At 35.8% G+C, this 12,367-nt stretch overlaps 1 protein-coding gene across 1 annotated transcript in view; it reads right to left on the reverse strand.

Annotated features, from left to right (window-relative positions):
• Positions 1-12,367, reverse strand: part of HMCN1 (hemicentin 1) — a 469,289-nt gene that overhangs the window by 107,591 nt on the left and 349,331 nt on the right. Inside the window, exons 51-55 of the mRNA XM_008696988.2 lie at positions 12,009-12,122; positions 11,017-11,162; positions 6,647-6,797; positions 4,915-5,109; positions 3,295-3,408 (exon numbers count right to left, since the gene is read on the reverse strand). Coding sequence (XP_008695210.2) covers positions 3,295-3,408; positions 4,915-5,109; positions 6,647-6,797; positions 11,017-11,162; positions 12,009-12,122 — 720 coding nt within the window. The remainder of the gene's footprint in view (positions 1-3,294; positions 3,409-4,914; positions 5,110-6,646; positions 6,798-11,016; positions 11,163-12,008; positions 12,123-12,367) is intronic.

Raw genomic sequence — 12,367 nt, forward strand, 5'->3', positions numbered from 1 at the left:
TCTGTAAAGAAAATAATCAAGTCTACAAGGTACATAGTAGAATTTCAATGTTATTTTGGATGCAAATTTTCACATTCAAAGTTATATGATTTTTACTATACTCTAGGTAACATAAAATATAACTTGAAGTGCAGATTAGTAAATAATAAACTTACATTTCAGATTAAATGAGCCTATCACTAACCTCAATACCATGAAAACTAATCAAATGAGTTGTTGGGATATAAAGATTCAATGTTTTCCTCAACGTCTCCCTGGAGCTGAACCATGAGGAGGGACCAGGAGGTGGTCTACAGGTCCAAGGTCTGACCTGTAGAGGCCTCCACCAGAACTCTTTGGTCTGACCCACCCTCCAGCAGCCATGCCTCCTCAGCTAGCTTACACCACTCAGAATTATTCTCAGTAGAGAACCGTGGAGTAGCACGTAGGAGGTGAGCATCAAACGTTGTGAAACATCCCTAATGTAGACAGATTTTTGGGTCCAGTTCATTTTTCTTGTTTTGTTCCACCTCGCTAAACTCATCTCCAACATGCTTTCCAACTTCCTCTTAGTTAAAATAGCCTGAAGGGATGAACATCTACGCAATCCCTAAGTTCCATTTCAATTTAATTTACTTCCAGTCCTTCCCAAACCATATTATCTTGCTTCTTTACCAGATCCTTCTACTCTGTCCTAAACTCTTTCCAAACTTAAGTCAAATTTAGTCAGGTGGTCTAGGATACTACACTGTTCTTGGTGATGTTAGCACTAATTTTAATTAATCGTCTTCTCTTCCGTTTTTCTTTTCCTTACCACTGTCTTACAGACTTTAAAATCTATGTTGATGACCGATCCCACTCTAATACAGTTTCACCTCTACTCCATGTCAGTCAGCCCTAGACAGCTATACCTTGGACCATTCAACATTAATACTTCTTTCTTCTGTAAGTTATAAGCTCCCTGAAGAAGGACTGATGTCTCCTGTATTCACTGCTGTATCCTCAGTGCCTAGCACAGGTTCCTGGCACATCATTTAGTAATCAATAGACATCTGTCAAATATATAATTTTTTGAACTCTACTGTTTTCTTTCTTCTACCTCTTTTCAGGTTTCCTTCATAAGCCGCTCTTTGTTTGCACTGAAAACGCTAGCCCTTCTACACCTTCCCCACTTACAATCAGCCCATCAGCCTCCTTCCATCATTTTTCCTCTTGCCTTGCTCAGACCTCACAGGGGTCATTTCGGTGATGCTCTGTCTTGCTGCACATTCTATAGTCTTTCACCTTCCAGCACTTCCACAATATATATCTGGTTACCTTGTGGCACAACCCCACTCCACCCAGATGGAGCACACTAATTTTTCTACCTCTGCTTCCTGGTTACTGGGAATGCTGTAGAAGGAAAGGTGGCTTCAGAAAGGAATAACTGAGCCAAACGACTCCAACATCACCAGCTGACTGTCTATCACATCCTCCATGGTGGTAATCCCTAAACTTTTCTGTTTTCCACAGGCCCAACCACCCCTACCACTGTTTGTCTTGCTCTCATAGTTAATGAAAAGGACTAGATACATTTGATATGCATTTCCACATTTCCCTCCTAACCATTTTAATGAGTGGCAATTTATTACCACGAAAGGCTAATTAACCCCTCTTGGTTCCTTGATTGCATTTTTCACCTGTTCTAGGACCTTGATCCATGAATTCCTGCACCACCCCCCCCCTTTGAAAATTTAATTTGTCCCTTTCTGTTGGATCATTTTCTTTGGTCTGTAAGCAAGCTAAAATCCTTCTTAAATATGTTTCCTCAAACAAGCTATCTTAAAACTCTGCTCCATCTCTTCAGTCCTCGGCAAAATGTCTTAAAGGTACTCTATATTTGTTTTCTTTTCTTTCTGATTAGTTGTTCAAGATTTATCCTTTTGTCCTGTGGCTTGGTACCACACCATATTACCTAAATTGATCTTTCGAATTTTATCAATGATTTCTCAGTTTTAAAGCCAAATGGACTTTTTTAGTTTTTCTTTTCTTAAATTTGCTTTAGCATCCAATACTGGATTCACTTCCTGATAGCCTTTTCTGTGCTTTGGATTCTGAGACATACAATAGTATGTAGTTTACTGCTTTTCATGAACTTCTCAGATTGTTTCTCTTCTAACTCTGTTTTCCTTTTCCTTTCACCTTCTTGTTAACAATCCCACCATGAACTTTTGTTGATCTTCTACTTTATCTATAATCCTTGCTGTTAGAAATCTCACGCCTTTGAATACCACCTATTTGTGGATAACTCTCAAATCTACATTCTTAGCTCAGCCCCTCTCCTGTGTTGAAGTTCCTTATTTTCAATGGCCCCTTCAATATTATTATTACATGCTGAATTCAACATGTCCCAGAACAAAACTGACTTCCTTTTTCCCAAATAATGTTTTCCTAGGTCTTCTATTTTTATTATTCTTGCCACCATTTTCTTAATCACTCAGAATAAAAATCTCAGCATCATCTCATGCTCTGAGACAAGCGCCTAATATTTCATATTACTTCATAACTTCCTCTGGGAACTTTTTCATACTGACTGCTTCTTATACATTCCCACTGCTACTTCTCTAGAGCAATCTCTTCTAATGGAGGCAACTATTTGTTTCAGCTCTTAGCAACATCACCTCTCTTTCCCCTTCAAGGTACAATACTTCTTCTACTCTTAGTCCATGCATTCAGATGGAGAACAATGTGGTCTAAGCGTAGGCACAGAAACTAGGCCTTAAACAGGCCACTTAGCTTCTATAATTGGTTCAGGGATAGAGCTGTGATTCATGCTTGGCCAATTAAAGCCATGAAAATCTAATTCTAGGGCTTCAGTTGTAAATACTAAGAAAATCTTTCATTTGGATATGAAATTAGAAGGCTATAAGACTAGAGGCTCTGAGGGCCAACTTATCATTCAAGGGGATCCCCCACCTGACAGTGATGCTAATAACAGAGAAAAAACAAGAGAAAGAGGAAGGTTAAGTCTGCTTGACCTCTTTTGAGCCACAGAAGTCAGGTATGACTGTAGCCAGCTCTACTCTGGGACTCTTTGGGTTCATGAGTCAATGGATTCTTTTTTTTTTTTAGTTTAAGCCATTTGTTATCTGATATTTCAAGAGTCCTAACTAATGTGTTCTCAGTTTGCATAAGATAATTAATTCCTCAGTAGAACTATCATTTTCTGATTATCTTTATAGCCTTTAAAGTGCTTAATGCAACATCTTGCAAACATTAGTTCTCAAAAAATATTTTTTAGTGAAAGAATGCATGACAAACAAAAGAAAAACTCACAGAGTACACGAACGTCATACTGAAGGGAATCTTCTCCAGCTTCATTCACAGCCACACATGTATATCTACCCGCATCTTCTACTTTGGCCCGAGGAATCTGCAACACTCGCCCTCCTGAAAACATATCCCCATATGTTTACTTTTCCAAATCCTACTGATCATAAACAGAGATGAATTTTTCAGGTCTAATGACTTCCTTACAATTTCTTTCAGGGTTCTTATTTCATCTAATGGTTCAGTTTTAATTCCACATACCATTAGTATAACAAACACTGCATTATTGAAAAGTGATCCAAAGTATGAATCAGATCTCCTGAGAGAGAAACAGCTCATGTATATTTTTCACAAGAGGGTAAGGTTGCTCTATGCCCCTCATCATATTCCATGGGGAAATGTTATTATGCAGTGACTTCTTGATTTTACAGTTTTGAACACATGTAAAAGAAGCTTACAATGTTTGATGTAGGTATAGGTTTGAGAAAGCAATAGCCAGGGATGCAAAAGGTATAAAGTATATTATTATACATAACAATTTAAAAAGAATAACTCTGACTATTTTTAAAACTTTTCACATTGATATAATTTCAAACTCAAAGAAAAGTTTCAATGACAGTATAAAAAATTTTCACCTATGTTTACCAATTATTTATAATTCACTTCGCTTATCTCTTAATATATAATTCACTTGTTTTAGCTCATATATATATTTATTTATTTATATAAAAAACCTTTTTCTGAACTATTTGAGAGTAAGTTGGAAACACGGTGTCTCTTTACCCCTAAATATTCATAAATCTGTATTTCATAAGGACAAGAATAATCCCTCATATAACTATAGTACAGTGATCAAAATCAGGAAGTTTAACATCAACACAGAACTACTAATGAATCCATAGTCCATACTCAAATTTTATTATTGTTACAATCTTTTATAAATATTTTCCCCTAAGCCTAGATCCAGTTTCGGATCACATATCACAACATTTAGCTGTCATTTGTATTTAGCCACCTTTTAAATTTTTTTTTCAAGATATCTTGTATTTAATTGAAATCCAATTTACACACCATGAAATATGCTGACCTTAGGTGTACAACTTGGTAAATTTTGACAAGCCCATTTGATATTTGTTAAAATTAAATAGAAGCTTCGAAAAGATTATGATTCCACAACAATTTAAATATCTCCTTTTCTACCAATAAACCATGTGACAACTAAAATATTTGAAACTAATAATCATAACTATTGATTTATGATAAATGTATTTCATAAAGTGAATAGCAACTATTTGTAAATGTATTTTAGAATTTATCATTAATAATGTATAGAAACCAAACTGATGATCTTATCACACTACTGGAGAAATGGAGCCTCATGGAAGCCAAAGGACTTCTTAAGTTGATAGAATGATCCTGTATAGATCTGAAAATTACCTAAGGTATTCCAGCCTATAGTCAAATTCTCAGCCTAGACTCTTGGCTCAAAGCTACACAGATACTAGTGGCATTTGGCAGCCTGTGTCAGTTAAATTACATGGCCAAAAAGCTGATCAATTCAACTGGTCTAATAAATGGGGAGAAACACATTTGGCAGATTTTCACCCTGTTCATAGTGATCTTTACCTGGTAGAATCAACACTCTATCACTCGAGGTCAGAGGACGGCCATTTTTGTACCATGTCAGTGTAGGAGGAGGAGCAGCATTTGTTTCACAGTAAAGAGAAATGGGATTGTTGATAATCACATCCTTGGCTTCGCCACTCCTGCCAGTATCCAGCATGTTTCCTATTTCCCAGAGTTTCTGAAAACTTGGAGGAACTATGGAGGAAAGACATGACAGTTTAGACACATGTGAATGCTAGGATTAATTAAACAAAGATCTTGGCTGCATTTTCACAAGAAAGATGTATAAATGTAATAAATTAGACAATGTGAAAATATTTTCAAGTACTTATAAACCTACCAACTCTAGCCCTGAGCCAAACAATGTAGTAGACAGAAGTCAGCATTGGTTTTCATGTGGAAGAACAAGAAGTATGGGGCTCAAAATGCCATGCTCATGTTTTGCTCTCCCTGTTAAAGATCTCTAGCACTTAGAAGATGAAGGGGTCTATTCTCAGGGATGAACCTACCCTAATATGGATGGCTAAGGAACATGATCATAGCAGGGAAAACTAAATTTTGAGGAATCATTCAAAAAGTCGGGCTCAACGGAGAGCACCTGCCAATGATTTGTCTTGAGCCTCTAAGAAGGCTAAAGAAGTAATGCAATCACAGGATTAATAACTCCATTTGCAAAAATAATAGGACATTCTCAAACATTTCTGAGGGACAAACATGAACTTTCGAAAAGGCAATTTTCCTGCACATCAAAAGCATTAAAAAAGGGCATAACACATGACCTAAAATTTCCACTACTAGCAACTTATGAAAAACCACAGATGTGCAAAAGTTTTATGTATAAAGATGTTCAGTGAAGCATTACCCAAGTAGTGAAAACTTGGAAACAACCTAGACATTCAACAATAGGAATCTAGTTAAATATATACTTTAATACTCAACTGATAAATACAGTTATTAAAAAGCATGTTTTTTTTTTAAGATTTTATTTATTTATTTGACACAGAGAGAGAGACAGCCAGTGAGAGGGAACACAGCAGGGGAGTGGGAGAGGAAGAAGCAGGCTCATAGCGGAGGAGCCCGATGTGGGGCTCGATCCCATAATGCCAGGATCACGCCCTGAGCCGAAGGCAGCTGCTTAACCGCTGTGCCACCCAGGCGCCCCTAAAAAGCATGTTTTAAAAAGCATATATAAAAGCATGAAAGTAACAGTATCAACAACGTTAATACCAGGTACCACTTCTTAAACATTTTGCTAAGAGTTTTACACACTTTATGTTATTTAGTACTTGCCACAACTTCACAAAGCATTAATTTTAAAAGCAAGGAAGCCAAGGCTTAAAATATTTAGGTAACTTGCCCAACTCAAAAAGTTTGTAGGACCTGAATCATCATTTAATTTCACGTCTGACCACTTTAAATTATGTACTTTACTATACTTTCTTACCTTCCAGGTAAACACTATCAAAAAAGCCTTCATGATAAAACGTTAGGGGAAAGCTAATGTAATAGAAAAGTCTGTATCATGTGATCCCAATTTGTAAATGAAGAATACTTTACAAAAATATATCAGAAAGAAACATAAAAATAGCAGAAGTAACCCTGAATGATGGATTATTTTCTTCTTTGTCAACAGAAAAAGAGGTATTTAAAATAAACAAAGTCAAGTCTCTTTTTCATTGTTTTGACAGATCATATAAGCTGAATTACACACAATAAGCATATTTATTATTACCTTGTATATTCACATCAAAATCCAATTCATCTTCACCTGCAATATTAGATGCTACACAAGTATACCGTCCAGTATCTGATATCTGAGCCTCCTTTATTTGAAGTGTGTGTCCACTTGCAGCAATATTGACATGATCATCTGATTTAAGGGGCTGTGATTCAATTAAATAATGTTACCTTGAAGTACACTAATAAATCATCTAAAAATCATACGGTTTATACTTTTTAGGATTTTTTAATAAATAAAAATAAAATTATATTTGAAATACTCAAGACAATAATTGAATTAATTTACTTTGATTAAACTTTTTTGAGTAATCATATTTTTATTTATTGAAAATAATGCTCATATACTTTACATCTGTGCCAGTATTTCTGGGTGGTACATTTATATACCAAATATATAAATGCATATTTTATGATAAAAAACATTCTTAGGTACCATATCCATTTATCCATGTTGGAAAAAATTATTTGCAGCTGATCCCATAGTGTACTACAATTCTGTAGAAAATACTAGAGTTTTTTTAATGAAAGATTGAGGGCATTAACAGTCTGATTTGATATAAATATTACTATTGTTCATTCAGAAACATCATTACTTCATAAATGGAAAATTTTAACCTAGAGAAATTTATATTACAATGTTTGATTTAAAATATTACTATACTTAATGGCACATTAACTTATAGATATTGGTATTATGATGTTTTATTAATAACATTACCTACACTTAATAGGACATTTCTCATCTTTTTTTTTTTTTTTTTGCCTTACAACTTGCTTATTTTGTGGATAAAATTTTTCTTTTCCTTTTCTTTTTCTTTCTTTTTTTTAATATAAAATAATATTTTTTTATTATATTATGTTAGTCACCATACAGTACATCCCTGGTTTTCAATGTAAAGTTCGATGATTCATTAGTTGTGTATAACACCCAGTGCACCATGCAATACGTGCCCTCCTTACTACTCATCACCAGCCTATACCATTCCTCCACCCCCCTCCCCTCTGAAACCCTCAGTTTGAAACATTCCCATTTACATGAAGTTCCCCTTATTCCTTGAAGATCTTAGCTCCTGGTTCACTGTCATTCCTTCTAATGATACTTTCCTCATAATTCTTGCTGATTTCAACACCCATGTAGACATTCATCCAAAGCTGTGTGCTCTCAGCTCCTTGACCTCCTCTCCTCTAACCTTCTGTCCCCAATCCTCTCTCAGCCCCTCAACCAGAGAGTCATCCTAGGCTTTATAATTACCAAGAACCACATCTCTTTATAATCTCACTTTCAAGTTCTCACTCTCTGACCACCACCTCCTAGCTCTCTAACACTCTAGCATCCCAGTTCCAGGAAATTTTGGTCCTATAATCCATAGACCCTGTTCACTGCCACTCACTTTCCTTGTGACCCAGAGAAGGTCCATTATGACAACTGCTCCTTGCATAAACCTTCAATTCCTCTTGCCCTCTTTCCCTTTATTTTATTCTCCTGGCAAAACTCTAGCCTGGTTAATACCAGTCTGTCCATTCTGAACATCTTCTGGTCTATTCAAGGACATTCTTCCAGCAACTATGTCCTCTGACACCTGTATCATCATCAGCTGATTTCTTTCCACTGGATGATTTCAATCTGCATACAATATACTGTAATTTTCCCCATTAAAAAAAAAAAACTCAGTGCAGCCTACCTCTACATTTTTCTACTCTCCTTTATAGCTGATGGCTTTAAAATGTTTGCTACATTTGCTGTCTCTGTTTCCTTCCATCTTTTCTTGAATCTACTCCAATAAGACTTTTACCATCTCTACTTGACCAAATGCCATTGTCAAAGGCACCAACAACATCCATGTTGCTGTATTTACTGGTCAATTCTCAGTTTTTATTTTACTTGATCAGTGGTATTAAACACAGTTTAAGTTGTCTTCATTTTGAAAACCTTTTTTCCCCCTACCTTTGGGACACTTCACTCTCTGCCCCACAACCTCTAAATGCCGGAGTCCTCCAAGGCTTAATCCTCAGACCTCTTATCTTTCTGTTTAAACCCACTCTCCTATTGCTCTCATGCAAAATCTTGGACTCATCTTTGTCTCACAGTTTTCCCTTGCATCCTGCTACCACTTTTGTCCAAGCAACTACCATCTCTCTCCTGGACCACTGAAATAAATTCTTATCTGGACCCTCTCTATCTTCTCTCAATACAGAAGCCAATGGAATCCTTTTAAAACCGTAAGTCAGATCATATCATGCTTGCGTTAAAAAATTTCCAGTAGCTTCCTATCAGAATAAAGGCCAACTGGTCTACAAGGCAGTGTGATCTGCCTCCCCATTAATCTTTTGCTCACAACTTCTGTGTTCCCATGGATCACTGCACACCAGCCAAAGTACCTTGGTGCCTTTGTCCACGCATTTCTCTCTACTTTAGAATATCTTCCCCTCAGGTATTTTGTGTCTGCTTTCTTCATTTTCTTTGAGTTTCTGCTCAAATATCACCTTATTAGTGAGGCCTTCCCTACATAAATAAGAGATCATACTACCACGCTCAGTATTCCTCTTCTTAACTGAGTTTTCAGCATAACATTTACCCCATCTGGCACATTATATGTTGCACTGGTTTGTTTAGTTTTTGTCTCCCCAAACTTTGCACGAGGAGAGATATTTGTCTGTTTCCTTCATAGCTGTATCCCCTGCACTTAAAATAGTGTCCAGCAAATAGTATGTGCTTAATAAATAATTTAGGAATTAATAAATCATTATTAATGTTATATCACTTACAAAAAATAATATAATTTAAATTTTCTATGCTAAAAGAAAAACTTCAGGGCATGAAAATAGAACTCAAAAATTCTACTAAAACTTATTGTGGCTAACACGGCCAATATGTTTGGTGGATTTTCTCAAAAAGTACTGTTTCACTGGAGTAGTGCTGCTTATCTGAAGAATGAAATAACAGAAGAAAGGATATGGAAAATAAGCAAAAACTAGGTTTTTTTTTTTTTTTTGGTACTCATTTTAGAGAACCAATCTAAAAGCCTGAAAAATTTAGCCGTTTAAAGCATCATAATTAGATCAATTTCAGAGTCTGGATTTGAAACTATAATTTAACCATTCATTATGAGATTTTAAAAAAAAGTCTCATTCCTAGCACAGTTCTAGACTTTAGCCAATTTTTATGTGTGTATGGGTTTGTGTGTATGTGTGTGCATGTGTAGTAACTAAGAGGAATAAAATATGTTCTAGGTAAAATTAAAAATAAAATAATAAGATTTCAGAAGAGAATGGGATTAGCTGTTTCTAAGCAAACCCATATAGAATTGATACTGTACAGTGAAGTGTACTTGTAGTCAGAAAAGACACTGTAAACAGAACATGGTGGGAGTTCCATATTTTTCCTTTTGCAATGGTTTCCAGATGAAACTTGCTTACTTTATAAGAGATTTTTTTTTCTAGCTGCCAGTGTTGCAAAATCTCTGTGATCTGAAAAAATAAAGCTATATCTTTCTGCATCTTAAATCATAACTCTGACCTGAACTTCTGCAGCTGGAATTTAACTAGCCATTTGGTTGATTATGTGTATAACAGGACAAATAGTGGCTTAGTTATGCCACATCTGCATTAAGCACAGTGTTAACAGCAGCCAAAAAAAAAAAAAAAAGTCTATTTTGGTGTAAAAACACTAGCACATATACCTTTGAAACATGAATGGAAGGAAATAAGGATGTATGGTCTGAAATTCAGATCACATAATTGAAGGATGTGCCTTTTATTTAAAGCTTCTTGTTGCCCTCAGTTAATTGAATTGGGTACTTAATCACCACATTTAGCTATTTTTTCTTCCTCTTGGAATATAAAACATGTTACCTTTTATAAAAGAATTAAAGGTGTTAAGAGAAAATTCTGAATAAACTCAGTACCCATATTATATCTATCATTTTAATCTGGCTTAGCACTGTTCTGTGTTTCTTCTCTACAAAGTTTGCTTACTCTACAGAATGCAAAAGCCACAGAATGCAAAACTGTTCCTCAATGGGAAGGTGGCTGGATTTTCATACATGATTGCTAATGTCCACAAAAACAATCCTTCAAACTTTCCAGTGATGTAATCATGTTAAGATTGTTGAACATGGTTCAAGTTTCTTTGCAGTTTTCTATTCTAGGAGCATGGTTTTGTGCTAGCTATAAGATGACATTGATTCTCTGAGTTACTTGTGTTTGTATTTTTTTTCTCCCTTCCTTCCTTCCTCCCTTCCTTTCTTTCTTTCTTTCTTTCTTTCTTTCTTTCTTTCTTTCTTTCTTTCTTTCTTTCTTTAAAATTTAACTGATTATTTTTGTTTTCCGGAAACTATTAGCAAAGGAGAAAATGTGACTGGCCTGTCCATCCTTGTACCAGCTGAGAGACGCAGAAGGAATCGCATAAGCTTCACATTCCAAAGTCAGAGTATTGTTGACTTTGATCTTCACTTCTTTAGGGGAAAGACCTGGCCCCAGTAGGTCCCCTTTATTGATGATGGGTGGAACTGCATAAAAAACAAATATTTGTAGAGTTAAACATTGGTTCTTTTAAATACATGGACTATCATGGAAATCACACTAAGGAATACTTAAGAAAACAAGGAAATAACTGAGCGTTTGCTATGTTCCCCTTTCACCATGGACTCAAGTTAGCATCTTGTGAAAGGGTAGTGCTCGGATACAGAATGTGAAGGAAAACAGCTTTCTCCCTTCATCATTTTAATACTGCCAACGAGACTATTGTCCTTCACAGAACAGCTACTTTCATTTTTCCATGTCCCCGGAAACAGCCCAAGCATGACCTATAAAATGCATTTTCTTTGTCATTAAAGGAATTGATTCAAAGAACAAAAGACAATCAGAAAGATGCTCTTCCTTTTTAAAAAACAAAACCAAAACCAAAATCCTGAAATGTAGGCCCTAGTAGTGGTGGTATTCACTTTGCTTTTTATGTATGGGTCAATGTACAGTGGATCAGTTCAAAGTCACTGATGAACTCATCTTAGCCTGCTGATTAGGACATATATACTTTAACAGTTTTGTGTACGGAAGTATTATAACTCAGCCCAGGGATTTTCCAGAAGGAAGAACAAAGAAATGTAAGGAAGTGCCACTGACAAGTTCTCCAATAAGAGGTTAGTGAGCAGATTGAATGGGGTCTTCACACCTTTAAGCAATTGAGGACATGGGTACAATGCTTAATATGACTTCCATCTTAATGAAGCAAGCTGCAATAAACAACAAACTTTAATGATGAGTACAAATAATTATGAACCCATAATAAAAAACAAGATTGAAAAAGTTAGAAAACTTGAGGAAAATATGAAATGTAGTTTTCTTTTAGGACTTACTGTAGACCTTTACTTCATAGTGCTTTATCATTTCCCCCGCCTCATTAGTGGCTATACAAGAGTATCTTCCAGCATTGTTCTCCTGTGCATTTAGGATCTGCAGAGTCCTACCTCCTGAAAAATCATGGAACATCAAAGAATCTCTGAAGTCACAATGGCAACAGAGTATGCACAAAACACCAGGGTTTTTAGTTCTCACTATTAACATATTTCTTTTTTCTATGTGCCAATTCTATAACAGATATTTGACACAAGACAAACTACAATATAGATGGACATTGCACGGTGGGCAAGGAGTCAGTAAGTCCTCAATGATCCTCTATGATACTGACTCTCATGCTCATCCTGACCCTCCCATG

The sequence above is a fragment of the Ursus maritimus genome, unplaced genomic scaffold, assembly GCF_017311325.1.
Source record: "Ursus maritimus isolate PB19 unplaced genomic scaffold, ASM1731132v1 scaffold_2, whole genome shotgun sequence".
Lineage (NCBI taxonomy): Eukaryota > Metazoa > Chordata > Mammalia > Carnivora > Ursidae > Ursus > Ursus maritimus.